The following is a 15,055-nucleotide window of genomic DNA, read 5'->3' on the forward strand; positions in this document are numbered from 1 at the left end:
TCCAATAACAACTGTCTGAGTTCCCATATCTGAGCTGCTTTGTGTTGTGTGCTCATTCCTGAAAGCATAGAATATATATATTTAAAAAAAAAAAGTGTAACTTTTCTTAGGAAATACTAAAATTCCCTTTTAAACAGATATTGTCTACTCTACTCTTGCACTTCTAAATGTGTCATGGAACTTGGAGGAGTGGACGTGATCTCCTGGATTTTACATAAGGAAAAGAATGGACCTAAAAGTATGTCTACAAAGTAAAATGAAAGCAAGATTGTCCCACAGATAGACACAGGCTGTAAGACCCCAATGTGGCTACCAGATTATTGCTTTATGAAGGCTTGTACTGTGGTTACAGCTTCAAGGGTAACGCATCATTGCATTTTAAGTTCTACCTTTTTTTTCCATTTATCACTTTCATCAGGTAAATCAGCATGCCCAGCAGGGAGGGCTGAAGTCTTGGGTTCAGACCTTTCCTTGAAGGAAAGGGTTTTTTTAGGTTTTAACCAAGGACACTGTAATGGAAAATGTGTAACGACTCAAAGGAGTAGAAATACCTTTTTCTGAATCAGCATGCAAATTATTCAGCTGCAGTCATCTGTTCTCTTGCTTACATATTGGGAAATACTCCTGCTGCAGTTGAACAGCTGGATGACACCTACTCAGAGAATTTTGAGAGTATAGGACACTATATAAAGAGTGTAAGTTTAAACCTGTTTGCACTACCAGACTTATAGAGCCCAATATCCCAGCGGACGTGCTGCTCTCCAAAAAGGTGGTAGTGTTGTCACCATCAATTTTTGAACAAAATTGTCGCAGTTGCAGTTCTTTGGGTTCAGGTCAGTGATACCAGCCTTTCCCAGGAGAGCTTGTTTGAAGCCCAGTCAGGAATATGACTAGCGAGCTTTGAGTACTTTCAGGATTAATTAGTATTGAAGAAAGGTTTTGTTTGATCAACCTCTTCACCACATTTCAGAATTCTGTCTAATGTCAAATGAATTCAAATTCAGTCCCACAATAGATACCAAATATGTTTGTACCTATAGAAATGGCTACTGATATCAGTGTAGTTTGCCCACACTTCCTGTATCAACAGGCTGCTAAAGTAAAATTTTTTGCAGCTCTACATCCAGGTTTCATTTTAGAAGGAATTGGATAGTTCCCTGAAAGAGAGCTGAGGAGCAGCCAAGTTACATACATGTATGTCAATGGTTGGAGACCAATATAAAGGATGAACAGATACTCAAAGCTGATTTAGAGAGTAGATGTTGCCTTAGTTACTTGTGTCCCAGAAGTTCCAGGTTTTAGAACTAGCTTTGGACTATCTAGCTCTAGCACAAAAATACGCATTTTTCTAACAAAAATTGGAACAGCCACAGAATAAAAGGCTAAGACAGATAGATGGAAGAAGAAATGGAATAAAAAAAACTAGAGGTCTATTTGCACTGTGTGCTCTAGGGAACTAAAATTGGAGTGGTGACTCTAAACTCTCTGTGGTCAGGAGAGGAAAAGAAAGGACAGGAAAGGAAGATACTAATTGGGGAAGGGCAGAAAAAAACATTCTAGGCTATTTAAAAAAGACTACTGTCTTTGTGTGAACTGTTGGCAATTATCTCAGTGTTTGTAGCATACTGACACTATTACAACTACAGATGCACCAACATATTCGTGCAATGGCTGATGAACAGTTTCATTACTTGTCTTGAGCTGGTGGGATTAATTCTGAGTAGCAATGATGCTCCCTTTTGCACTTTTGAGAAAGGTGATACATCTTTATGCAGTAGAGCAAGCATAAGTTGATCTTCACATTCTGACATGCCAGAAGACTATGCAATTGTACTGAGTTTTTTAGTTCTTTGATGACATTTTATTTTTCTTCAGGTAACTATCTGTCTTGAACCATGCTGATGTACATGTAACAACTGATTATCTATGTAAAAATAAACCATAAAGCAAATATCACCTACAGTACTTAGAGCTAAAGAACAAGATTCTGGAAATTTTGGTGTTTCCTCAATTAAAAGAAATCCTTTCAAGGAGGAAGTACACGCTACAATCAATATCTTACCTCTTAATCTGTAGTAAGCTTGGTGACTGGCTAAAATCTGCTTCACTGATTCTTGTGGGCAAACTTTCACACCAGTTGAGAAAAAGGATGACCTCTTCGTTCGGTGCTTTGCCATGTCAAATATCCTCCTTATGGTTGATACTCTGGACCTCTTTGTTGTTCTTTCTGTTTTGTCTGACCCTGAGGCTTCTGCAAGTTGTTTGGCTTCACTACGGTTTGTTTTATTAGGGATTTCTGGAAAAGATAAAAAGTAAGCATGTACATAAACACACATAGTGTGGCCAGAAGGTGTCCAATTCATGTCTGGAAAATGGCCACGAACCTGAGAGTTTTCTGTCACATTATATTGGTGTCAATGCCTTGGCTGAATTACTGTACTGAGGAGAAACATCCTGTGATTACATGTGGGAACTGGGACTCAAGAGCCCTTGTAACTAGTTTCCTTGTGTCTCAGCATTTGACCCCAGAGCCCACAGGGTAAACATTTCAGAAGCCCTAAATCTTGTTTTCAAAAATGACTTTGAGTTAGATACATGAAGGACACTTAAGTGCTTGAACTTCGTGCTACAGCATCTCATTAGTGAGCACATCAGCCTATAGGGATACAGTACAGTGATAAGTAACAGTCTGGAACCTGGGGGCGGTGAAGCAGACCTGTATCAGCTTACAGTATCTGTGTTAGCAGATTAGTAAAATGAGAAATATTTGTACCTTAAATCTATAACCTTTTAATATATTCTTATTTTCCCTTTGGACTTCAAGACACATCTCGCTTCACATCAGGTTCATTGCTTTGAACCCAGCCCAGGAATTGGACCCTGAAATGCTTTCAAAAGCCGAAGAGTAGTTTGATTGTCTTTGAGGAAAAAAAAGTGTTGTTTTCAGTCTCCTTCTTTTACTCCACAATGCATTCCTCTAACCTTCCCTCACATAAACTGAAGTATTAATCAGAACAGACTACAATTATGTTTCTTTGCCACTGGATGATATGCTCTGGCACTGTATCTCAATGGATCTTTCACTATTCCTGGTGAGGTGGAACAGCTAAGGTAGAAAAAAGTGAAATCAGTGAGCAGGAATAGAAGACTTAGGCTTAAATTTTATTATGGAGATATTCAGTTATGAAAAATGGGTGTCAAAGCAGCCACAGGCACAGGAACTCCCATCTTTACATTCAGGGCTTACTTGGTTCTACTTCCTAAGTATTTTTAATGCAGTATTATATGACATAGCAGCAAAATTTAATATAAAAAAGAGTTAATGATAAAAATAACATATAAGGTAGACATTTAAATGAGATAAAATTTAGCATTTTGCAAGGTAGTGTGATGGGAGAAGTTAGTACCTTTCAGATTATGTTCCAAAATTTTGTTTATATATTAATACATTGTTAAAATCAATTTGGAAATACCTTTTTTTGGCTGCATTTTCAAAACCTTGATAGTCCTTATAGATGAAAAATAAAGAAAAAGGCAGATGGAATAAGAGATGTTTTGAAAGAACTGATTTGAAAGAAAAGTATAAAATTTGTAAATAATTGGAAAACTATAAGGGATAAAAAGAAAGACAGATAGCATGTCTACTTGAATAGTGGCTAATCAACTGAAAAAGTTGCTTTGAAGAATGGTTAAAAACAATTATAAAAGAAGAATAAGAGGAAATAATAGAGTTCAAAAGGAACAATTTCAGTAATACTATAAAAAAAATTAGGAGTAAAAAATTATCAGTGTGCTGGAAAAAGAAGTGTCATGCCGCATGTAACAAACACTAATTATAATGTGCTTAAGCAATTCAAGAGAAAATAAGGAAGGTAAAAACACATTATCTTGCCAATTTGGGATGGTGTTAACTAAAGGTTTAAAGAAAAGTAGGCAGATAAATGATAAGAGAAAAATAATTGAAAAGCATACTGTTACAAAAAGAATAGTACTTTAAGTAAAGAATTGGAAAAAATTCACTGTGTATGTATGTATATATATGCGTCAGTTCTTATTTAACTTCAGAATACACATCCGATGTTTACTGTGTAGAAATCACAACAAAAACACATATTCCAAGGTAGGTGGTACTTTGATATGGAAAAAATGCTTGCTTATGATGAATATTGAATGAAATATGGAAAGTTATACAATGAAGAAAATGGGTGATTGTTATTGCTTTGTAGAACATGTGAGAGGCAGGAACCTGTAGGCCTGTAACTGTCTAATTGTCTCAAGGTAATTTCATGTGATGATGCAGTCATATAGTTCTTGTCGTTAAATGAAATGGAAATAATATTTCCACAGTAATGTTAGCTCATAAAGTGCATAAAAGGAATTCCCCTGTGAAAACATTGCTCTGGGTCCAGTAGAAACCATAAGTGGTCAATCACTGGATCAGCTGAGACAATGAATTATTTGAATAATATATAAGGTGAGAGTGGGAGATCGAATGCCATTGATATCTCAGAGTAGATCCCTGAAATGCTCTGGAAGAAAACACCAAAAACCTACATGGAAAGTAGCTGTTTGTAAGTCTATTACCATTTACAACCCATATTAAGAGCGATAGCCCAGCTGTCCAGGCAACCCGACCAATTGGGGCCAAGGATTTTGTCACTAAGCTCTTTGATAGCTTTTGTACGGAACAGCAGTCTTTGTTGAAGGATTTGCTTCCTTCACAGGATTTATCTTGAAGTCATTAACTTGAATTAACAATTATATTATTCATAAAACTGACAACGGAGATTATTCTCAAATGATTGTTAAAATGATTTCAGATCCTCTGTGTTAGGGTCACTATTTGGGCTTTTCAGTCTGAGAAAGTGAATGTATGATACATGGTTCCAGTTATCCCTGTTCTGCCAGCCTCTTCAGGGTAGGTGTAAGCTTCTTTTTTTCATTCTTTTCCTTGAATTTCCATTTTTTTTGTGAGAGGGATCTGTTGCTTACTTAAGCTTAACTGTTATAGCTTTAATACCTTTTGTATCTTGCAGTTAGTAAATTTCCCTAACTTGAGTAAATTTTATTATCATCAGTTCTTGAAATCACATTTTCACTAAATTAAAACACAATTTGAATTGAAGGAAGTATCAACCTCTTTCTCCACATGACAGTCCACTACTTATTTCCTCACATTTGCTGAAGGTGAAGGGAACAAAAGCCTGTCGTTTGGAACAAATATTACTTGTTCATAATTCTTCAGATCTGTGCTTTCCTCAGTGTCTTTGGAATTCTGAACTAAAGAATTTTAGTCTAAGACCACGTATGTGGTTAATGTACTTAGTATTTACCCTGCCCAATTTGACTTCTTTTATTTACCTCTGATGTTTCACAAAGGTCAGTCTCAGTTTAAGCTTTAAAAGATATGTCTAACAGGTTTCTAGAAAAAGAGTTTAAAGCCATTCATAAAATTGATTAGCAGAATTTTCTTTTACTTGCTTTTATAAACACAGGAGCAAGAAGCTTGTATTTAAAACTCTTTTATATAACTGTACTGAATGCTTTTCTATACAGCTCTATTATTTTCTAGCTATTAATAATATGAGTTTTGGGAGGCTTCCAGTTTTGGTGTGGCTTTGGGTTTTTTTCAGCCACATAGGCAATCTCTATATAGGAATGTTTTTGGGAGTAAAATTTTAGTTTGATTTGACCTTAGAAAAATAAGATCTCATTGCATACAAAGAGAAAAATTTAATACATGGTATCTAAAGATCTTTGCAGAAAAATTCCAGATGACATCAGGTCAAAACTTTTGAAGTCTGGATAGTTCATCATTAAAAGCATCACAATATTTGACATGTATGGAAAACCACATTGTTCTTAGAAAATAAATAAGACATGTTGCCTCCACAATAAAATAATTATTAATTAAAAAACAAATCTTATTTAAGGAGAACTGCTGAAAAATTACGAGAGCAAAGCTTGTCAAAGAGGGTTATTTCAACAAAGATCCCATAAATAGAGATCCCCCTATGTTAGTAACTCAGCCAGTAACAAACGCATGGAAAGTACAAAGAGAGGTAACATCTGAGATGCTTTGTTTAGAATCAGTCTCCTCGTGTCATGGAGGCAGTGAGGACTCCAAATTTCTAATGGCACTTTCCAGTGACAGACAGAGTGCTCATGCCGTGTCCTCTCCTTATGTTCCTTTTTTACGATTTTCTTACTTCACATTGCTTCACTCCCAGCTGTATGGGAAGATTCTGACTGCATTGAAGTGGCTTAGATGAGCAGGGACAGACCAAAATATGGCATGGGTTTATCATCAAAGGTAGCCTAGATCCTGCATGTGAATACTTGTGTTGTTCCACACAATCATGGAACAACCACTTATTTTCCTATGCAGGTGTGGAGAAAAAGGCCCCTTCCTTGCACTCTTGCTGATGTTCAGGGCTGCTTTGGCAGTGTTTCACCACACACTGAAGCTCTGACTTGTTTTCACAACTGTGAAGGCTCACAACTTTAAAAACTTGAGACCGTGGAAGCCCATATTAGAAACATTAATAATAATATTTAATCTCCTCTAGCCTTTCCTCTGAGAGCTTGGTATGCTTAAACACAAGATTATATATATCTTGCTTTAGTTATCTTTGAGTTGAACATATTCTTTAAATATTTTTTAGTGCACACAGTGAAAGAACTTTGAGACTAATGCTGAGGGGACTCGGCCTCAAGAGCTGTTGCATCCTGGTGGGTAGTGGGTCTTATCTGGGAGCTAACTGGGGTAGCTGAGAGAACTCGGTCTGGATCTCACTCCTTCAGATTTGGTGCACTAACCAGTGAAATGTGGGTAAATAAGCAGTATCCATTACCGTGGGGATGTTTTACTGAAAACTAAGGAGCTGACATTGATGCATAGCTTCAGAAGAAGATGAACACTGGCCACAGAAGAGTGCCTGTGTTCCTAAAAGAGAAGAAGAGGACTAAGGCATTTTATTGAAAGTAATTAAATTGAATTTCTGCAAATTACTATTGACAATGATGAAATTGGTACTTCTTGCTTGGGGGCAGGTCCTAGCCTCCAGTTTGGAAGACACTGTGTTCAGTTGACTGATGTCCATTAACAAACTTCCTGCACAGGTACCACAAAGCAAATGTCTACGTACCCAGCACTACAGAGACTTCTAACCTACAGTACCTACTAGTACCCTGTGTTAGGCAAGGCTCAGCGTCACTTTACATGTCAGGGAGGTGCTAGACCCTGCTATGCAGTGGGGACTTCGTGCTGAAAACAAAATTCATCTGATTCCTGTATCTCTTGTTTGGATTCAGGATGACAAAATGTCACCTGCACATGTTCACAAGCTGTGCTCAAGCTCTCTGTTACACAGGAGAGGAGCTCTAGGCTCCTGCTTAAAAGGTAAGTTCTGTCATTTTCAACCATTTAAAGACTACGTCCTTGCTTCAAATTAGATCTGTACCAAGGGATTTTCCTTCTTGAGAATTCAGGAAAGTGGTGGATTTTCATAAATCCTCCTTCTTGGCAGGAATATGAAGAATATGGCAGGAATATGGAAGAATAAGAATTCTGTTACTCTTAACAGAGTAACTAAATAAGACAAGGCTCACATGAATACTTGTGTTGTGTTCCTGTTGTTATCCTTATGTTAAAAATATTAGATGTCTGGTTACAGTGAAACAATCTACACCTCAGAACATACGTTGAAAAAATCTGGAGAAGAACATCCCAAAGGACTTTGAAATATGTGGTACAGGAGTGACAATAGTAAATGTTGACATTTTTATAAAAAAACCCAACCTTTTTGTTTTAATCATGTCACATTCCAGGCTGGGGGGGTGGCATTAGATAATGGTTCAGTTGCAGAACACTTTAACCTGCTTTACATTTCAGTACAAAAGATCACTGTGGTGTTCAGAATGTGTGGAGAATTTAATCTCTGTAAATTGGTAGTACTGAGAAACTAAACTAGATATCATAATCTCTCGGCTGTTTCCCTCCTCACAGATACTCACGGAAATCTATATTATTTTCTATGCCAAGTGGGGAATCATAATTATTAAATCAACCAACTTCAGAAAAAACTCTGAGAAGATAATTTGAGACAAATTTTATGAAATTTGATCTTAAGTCTTATAATAAACATACTGTTCTCTCCCTCTCTAAGTACATAATTTGTTAAAATCTTTGACTTATGGTAGCTATACAGTTCATGGCAAGATAACTAAGATGAATTATCTACCTATGATAGATAAGAACAGAAAATATAATACGCCACTGTTAAGATTCTCCTGCTTTTGTGGATATGGTTGTCACATACTGGCTAACAATGAACCCATGCTCACAATAAATGTATTCTCTACCAACCACAAATATTTGTCATACTGAAAGCTTTGTGAGTCAACATGTGATTTTGACACATTTCCTTTCTACCTGAAACTCCTGTTTTCCTTGTAATCATGTGTCTCATCTAAGGCAGAAATATATATCATCTCTTTCAGACACATAAATGCAAATTCTAGTGAAGAATCCTCCTTGTTATTCACTAACCACAGTTGCTTGAATTCATGGAAAATATAAAAGGCAGTCTATGGCTTCATTACTAGCACCTGAATCCTGTAACAGTCTGGTTAAGGTCCAGAAGCTGGGCTAGAAACTGCTTTGAAGCCTGATTTATTTTAATGTTGATGTATGAAACATATATCAGTTTTTCTCTGGCTATCTTGGAAGCAATCTGCCTGGAATATTGCCCTATTATCTGATACGGTTTACATCAAAGGATGAGAGAAAATGCTTTAAATGTTTGAGTAGTTCTTGGAGAGATCCATCCAACCTGCAGTGCTAGAACACTCACTTGAGCACCTCTGCTATTAATTTTTCAGTCAGTCTTACTCAAAATGTGCATCTGTCCTCTGAGAAAGCCCATGAGACAGCATAAATTTAAGTTCCAGTGATATTTTGCCATGCATTTCAATATTTTAACAGTTGCGTTGGTGTGGGTCAAAGAGATGCAGTACAGAATGGTTCTATTGAGGTGTCAGACATGATAATGATTAGAGTGGTTGGCATATTTTGAAGGCTTTCAAGAGTCAGAAGCCACAGTGCCAGCCCTTTGCTTGAACTTGTGTGATTTGAACTGGTCAATTTTACTCACAGTTTAGGGACACTCATCCTGCAATGCAGTCTGCAGTCTCTGGTTGATTGACTCCATCTCATTTTGCCAGAGTGACTTGAACTTAACCTTATTTAACTTAGTCATATGTCAAGCTGCACAGACCGAGTTAGTTTTCGGGGACACTAGGAGGTAACCTAGTCCAATTCCTTGCTTTAAACAAGGCCAACTTTGGAGCTAGATTAAATTAATCTAGTTTTGAGGAAGAAGAGGAAATTGAAAGATTAGGACAGCCTTAATTTTGTGCTGTAATCACCAATTATAAAGTAAAAGATGGGTGTATTACTGCTTCCTACCTGAAACTCCTGGGGCTTTGATGATCTGTGTTGACTCATGTATGAAAATGTATACGTGGAACATACTGACTAAAACTGTTATTTCAGGTAATAGGGTTACCAAGATTGTTAACATACAGTTGGATAAAGTCTGAGAGAGGTACTGAAAGACTTAGAGTGGCAGAGAAGAATGTAATTTTGGCTCTGCACTGACACAGAAATTTAAAAGCCAGTAGAACCTCACCACCAAAAAGATATACGTAGTGGCCTAAGTACCTTAGCTATGTAGCTATGAGTCTGGGTCCTGCTGATTTGCAGATATCTATGTAGTGAGGCAGTTGCTTTGAGAATCAGCCTGCTAAATTCTGATACTGTCCTCCTTTATGATTGCAATGCCTCTTACAAGCCAGGGCTTCAGTTTAAATTTATACTTTAAGTCCTGATGTTTTTATGAAATGAGGATGACTGTCACTCTGTTAGACAGGTATATTGTAAGGTTAAAACTGGTGGTATGTATGCATACTATGATAAGCCATGCTATAATTAAGTAAGTGTATATAAACACACCTATACTGTGGAAGGTATCATGGTACTCTCATATGATTGTAAATCTAATGATCTCCTTATATACTGCTATTCTGATGTGTCTGTCCAGTAAATGGGGTCTGGTAGTGACTAAATGCTAGTATATTTCTATATACAACTAAACAGGTAGGTAAATATTTCTGTTTAGGAAGCATGTTGTTCAGTATCACACATTCCTAAGGGGAAGAAATTGAAACACAGCTGGGCTTGCAAAGTGCATGGAGAGTGCAGGACAGAGCACTCAATTCCTGATAAAAATGGAATAATTGTGTGAAAGAGGATGAGTAGAAGACTCTAATTTTAATCACAAAGGGACTAGGAATATGACATAAGTACAAAAGCAGATTAGAAAACATATATTTTACATATTTTAAAGCATCATAATGCAGCAGAATGTATGCAGTTTTCCTTCTGGGAAGAAAATAGTGTGTTTGCTAAATCTGATGAATGTTGGCCATGCCACTTGGTGCTGTGCAGAAGCCACTGGGACACTACAACTAGCTGAGAAAGAAGAATAGTGTGAACAATAATCTGGATTTCTAGCAGGTTAAGATTACAAGTAAAGATACTTTATTGTAGCTTGTAAATTAATGCCCTGTAAATGGAGAAACTCCTTTGTTTACAGTAATCTCTTTGACCACAATTGTTTTAGGAGAAAAAATCTCACACGTCTAGCTGTTCATTCACATACAGTTTACTAATCACTATGATATGGATGTGATTATATCCGAAATTAAACTTTAAGATTCAGCAACAATATTCTAGTATTTTTATTCAAGTTTGGCTTTTAGCCAGGGAATATATAAGATTAAAACCCTCACATAATCCAATGATACATTTAATTGATGGGAAAAAGTTTTACTTTTCATTTGTTTATAAGCACAACCAGAAAAGCTAGATTTAACTTGGTAATCCTTGTTTTATGTGTGAAAATAGAAAATAACCTTAGTGCAAAAAGCAGATGTTTTCTTTTTCTTTCTTTCTTTCTTTGAAGCTTTATGCTCTTTGACTTCCCTTTTCCTTTGGCTCAAATTTTCTTAACCCTTTTTTCAAAGGCAATTATAGTAATGAAGATCTGCAACACTTATTGCTGACTCGGAACAGCCGAGCGGGAAGGGGTAAGTCAAAATGAATTAAAATGATTTCATAGAGCACACACAAAGCCTTTGTGTCCTAAAGAATGACCGAATAAACAGGATATTTACTTGCTGAATAAAAACACTGAACAGCCTTGAATGCTCTCTGACTCCCTTACGTTCTCAGTCCAATGTTAGGAGATACCCAACATCAGTGTACATTTTTGGGAGTTCAAAACCCCTCTGTATTTTCCTGGTTAGTTAGTCTAGGTTTTCAGGGTTTACTGTTCAACAGTTATATTGGGCATGTAGGCTGTTTGGGGTTTTTTTTGCCATCACAAAGGCTTTAGCCCCCTCACTTTCCCTTCCCAGTGATAGAAACAGTTTGTGTCAGGACAGAGGCAAAGACCTGAGTTCAAATCCTGAGGTAATTTCCTGGACTCTGGCATTAGTCGTGGCCAAAGATTAACACTCTGTTTCTATTTTTTATACTGTTCCCTACAGTTTCCTCTTTGTTTGCTGTGGAATTGGAGATGCAGCTGGAAAGTTTTCCCAAATGGCTGGGAGGGAGGAGGACTCTTTTTGTCATAGAATAAGGAAGGGACAGAAGGACCAAAAGACATTACTGAATGAGCCTGTTTTGTTAAGCCTGAAATGTAGATGTGAGTAAAACAGGAATTTGAATTTAAGATAGTTTTGTTCATAACAGAAAAAAAATTATCAACTGGTTAACCCTATAAATATTTAGAGATTATTAGTTTCATGTTCATTGTTTCAAATGGAAGTATTTTATATCTTATTTCCGAGTTTGTCACAGTTGACATGCACTGCAAAATTGAATAACCCTAAAAGTCTCAAATTATCTATGTTAGAATGACTAATGAGTGCCTAATATAAGTATACAGACTACTGGGAGAACATGGTACTTCCAAAAACATTTTCTGTAAGTATCTGACCCTAATGCTAATTCATAAAATAGCAGTTCCAGAAGCATCTGTGCTCTGTTATGGGAAAAAGTTTCTTAACTCAAACATTACGTCTTCTGAGATTTGTGTGTATATATTTGAGATAATGCAGTTTTAAAATATTATATATGGTGTGACTACATGGTAATAAGAAGTAATTGTTATGCATTTACACACACCACATCTACTTTATAAAACAAGTGGGAAGGAATTTTGCCAATTATCTGTCACAGGCATGTATAGAAAAAATATTTCTTCCCTTGGAAATATGAAAAATGAGAGAATTCCAAGACTGCTAAATAAGCAAGATGTTATGCAAAATTTATAATGCAACATTTCTTCCTGAGCTTCCCAAGTTTTGATAAACATTCTATGCACCAGACCGTCTCCTATATCTCTTAGGGGAATAACGTGCAGTTCTGCATTTCTCTCAGTCATGATATTCTCCCAGAATTTTGCCAAAGTATTTTATGGGAAATATATTGTAACATTCAATCACAACTTTCAATGGGCAAAACTTTGTGAGCTCACTTTTTGTTATCACTTTCTCAGTTCATAATTATTAATATGGAATGTAATAATGCCATCAAGCATTCAATAATTACCCGGAATTCATTCTCTCTCTTTCTACCATAGAATATGCTACTTAAATGCAAAACCCAATGCATTTTGATATACCTTTTCTTCTTGTCAGACAGGAATTATCACTCATTCTCTCATTTTTTTGCCATATTTCCAAAATATCATTAATGATTAAATGACGCTACTTACAGGCAATAAAAAAGTAAAAGCAACCAACAACAGAATATAAATCTAGTGTTACCCAACTATTTTCCCAAAGATTTTTTCAGTACTGTAGTTTTCCACTAGAGAAGATTTACATAATTTCAGAGAGATACAGTAAGTGTGTTCTTTATTACTTTAAAAGAAAGTCTGTGCAAAGAAAAACGAGATCAAGAAAAACGTATGATAGGTAAATAAAACTTTCTAAGTAGTATTCACAGCGGACCATGTTTCACACCACCTCTTTAACAAATATTTAAACACCATTGAGGAAATTGAAATGCTTCTTTTTTATTACTTTAATTTCTTTGCATTTAATTAACATGTCTGTGATTGATATAAATTAAGGGGTCACTTGTGTAAGCATAAAGCAGTTGTAATGTTGATTTTTAATTCAATTATATAAATACCAAAGCATAGGTAGAAAAGTTAGTAAGAAAGCTTCCCTAAAATTAAACATGTTCCTCAGAGCTCTAAAACTATTGAATATGGAACAGAACAGGGAAAAAATCACATCACCATCTTTTGGGATGTTTTTGTTGTTGAAAAATACCTTAAAAGTGCTCTGAACATTTAAATCTTTTTTAAAAAAACAGTAATGACTTGTTGTTTTCTTGCAAGTAATTTTACAATTATTATTACAGTTTTCCTAACTGGTACTGCTACTTTTTTTTGTGTGTGCCAGTATGGTTCCTTCCTCCAGAATTAGTATATCTTTTTGAAGTTATTTCTGACAACGGCTAGTAAACACAAAGTTATACTGTACTATGTTCCCTTCATTGCAAGGATAGCAGACCATCCTTAATAACATGATGTCCTTTCAGCTATTTTGGCCCTTCCAAATAATTGGTTTTGAAATAATATTTTTTCATAAGAGAACACACGCAGTTCAATCGAAACTAAATGTCATCTCTTACAGAGATTGTAAAACCTGGGAAAGACACATAAGAATTATTGTCAGTGTTTCATTTTCCAACCTCATAGCAATGTCAGTTACTATATAGTCTCTACCTGAGTTGTCAAAGCACCCAGTTCCAAGCAAATAATTCTGTATTTTTTTTTCAGTATCTGCCATGTAAATTATTACAAAGCTCTTATATATGAACTTACCTCTGTTTCCCTGAACTTGGAGAGCAAGGCAAATGATCAAAAATATTAATCCAGTTTTCAAATGCATGCTGTCTCTTGATCATTCACAGTTTTCAAGAAGAATTGTGCAGGAAATAAGAATATTTAGGTCAAGTAGAAGAATTTCTTTCTTAAAGAACTAAAATCCCCGAATGTCTTCCCTCTTTTGAAATTACTTTTCAGGTGGCCCCAGCCTTGGACAAAATTGAATTTAGATGAAATTAGATGAAGAGAGCAACAGGTGCCAGAATGCAAGAGCTGGACAAACTCCTCCAACACACACAATTCTAGCCCAAGGGACCAATAGACAGAGACAGGGACTGAAGTGGTAAGACAAGAGTGACGAAGTTTTAAGAAAAAGCAGTGTCTGTTTCTGGAATAATCTGTTTATCTGCTGCTCAGACATAATCCCTCTTATGGTCCAGCTGGAAGAGCTTTCTTCATCTTATTAACCTTCTGGAGTAGCATCTGTCAACCCCAGACGACTTCAGTAGCACCATGATAAACAACGGAAGTCTCTTCTAGTGCCCGTTGCTTTCAAACATTGATCCTTTGGGCATTCCGGAGTTATCACATGTGAGCAGAGGCGAAAACATGGGTAGAGCTAATTGTGCTGTTTCCGAATCAGTGATTAGAAACTCAGGGAATTTCCTTTGAAAATGAAGACAGCCTTTTCCGAAAGAATGTACTATACTCGGCTTTTCCAGTGCATATGTCTTGGAAGCCCCTCTCTCTTCTCATTCCAAAACTTTGCTGCTGAAATATTCCTATCAGAGCAGTGATGATGATGTTCTGTGGCAGCAGTGAAATGGTGTGACTCAGCAGCAAAGTGCAGCACTGTTCAGGGCTGGCACAATCTGATGCCCACTTGGGAGTGGGGGAGGGAAGGCACTACATGGAAGGAGAACAAGAAATGCTGGTGGGAAATGCTGTTTGATCACACAGTTATAACCAGGCCAAGAACTGGCAGTGGGTGAATACACTTTTCAAACAGCTCTGTTCCAGCTTCACAAATAACTGTTCTGGTTACATATTTAACATGTCTAAGTGTTCCATAGTTGATTTTATTT

General features: G+C 36.4%; 1 protein-coding gene across 3 annotated transcripts in view; it reads right to left on the reverse strand.

Annotated features, from left to right (window-relative positions):
* The window catches only part of IMPG1 (interphotoreceptor matrix proteoglycan 1), a 60,249-nt gene extending 45,455 nt beyond the window's left edge, over positions 1–14,794 (reverse strand). Inside the window, exons 1-2 of one of the 3 annotated variants that reach the window (XM_054061167.1) lie at positions 13,968–14,794; positions 2,063–2,296 (exon numbers count right to left, since the gene is read on the reverse strand). In XM_054061167.1, the coding sequence (XP_053917142.1) occupies positions 2,063–2,296; positions 13,968–14,034 (301 nt within the window). In that variant the 5' untranslated portion in view covers positions 14,035–14,794. The remainder of the gene's footprint in view (positions 1–2,062; positions 2,297–13,967) is intronic. The other 2 variants (XM_054061166.1, XM_054061168.1) reach the window with 2 other exon arrangements.
* Positions 14,795–15,055: the final 261 nt, after the last annotated feature.

Source organism: Cuculus canorus, chromosome 3 (assembly GCF_017976375.1).
Source record: "Cuculus canorus isolate bCucCan1 chromosome 3, bCucCan1.pri, whole genome shotgun sequence".
Lineage (NCBI taxonomy): Eukaryota > Metazoa > Chordata > Aves > Cuculiformes > Cuculidae > Cuculus > Cuculus canorus.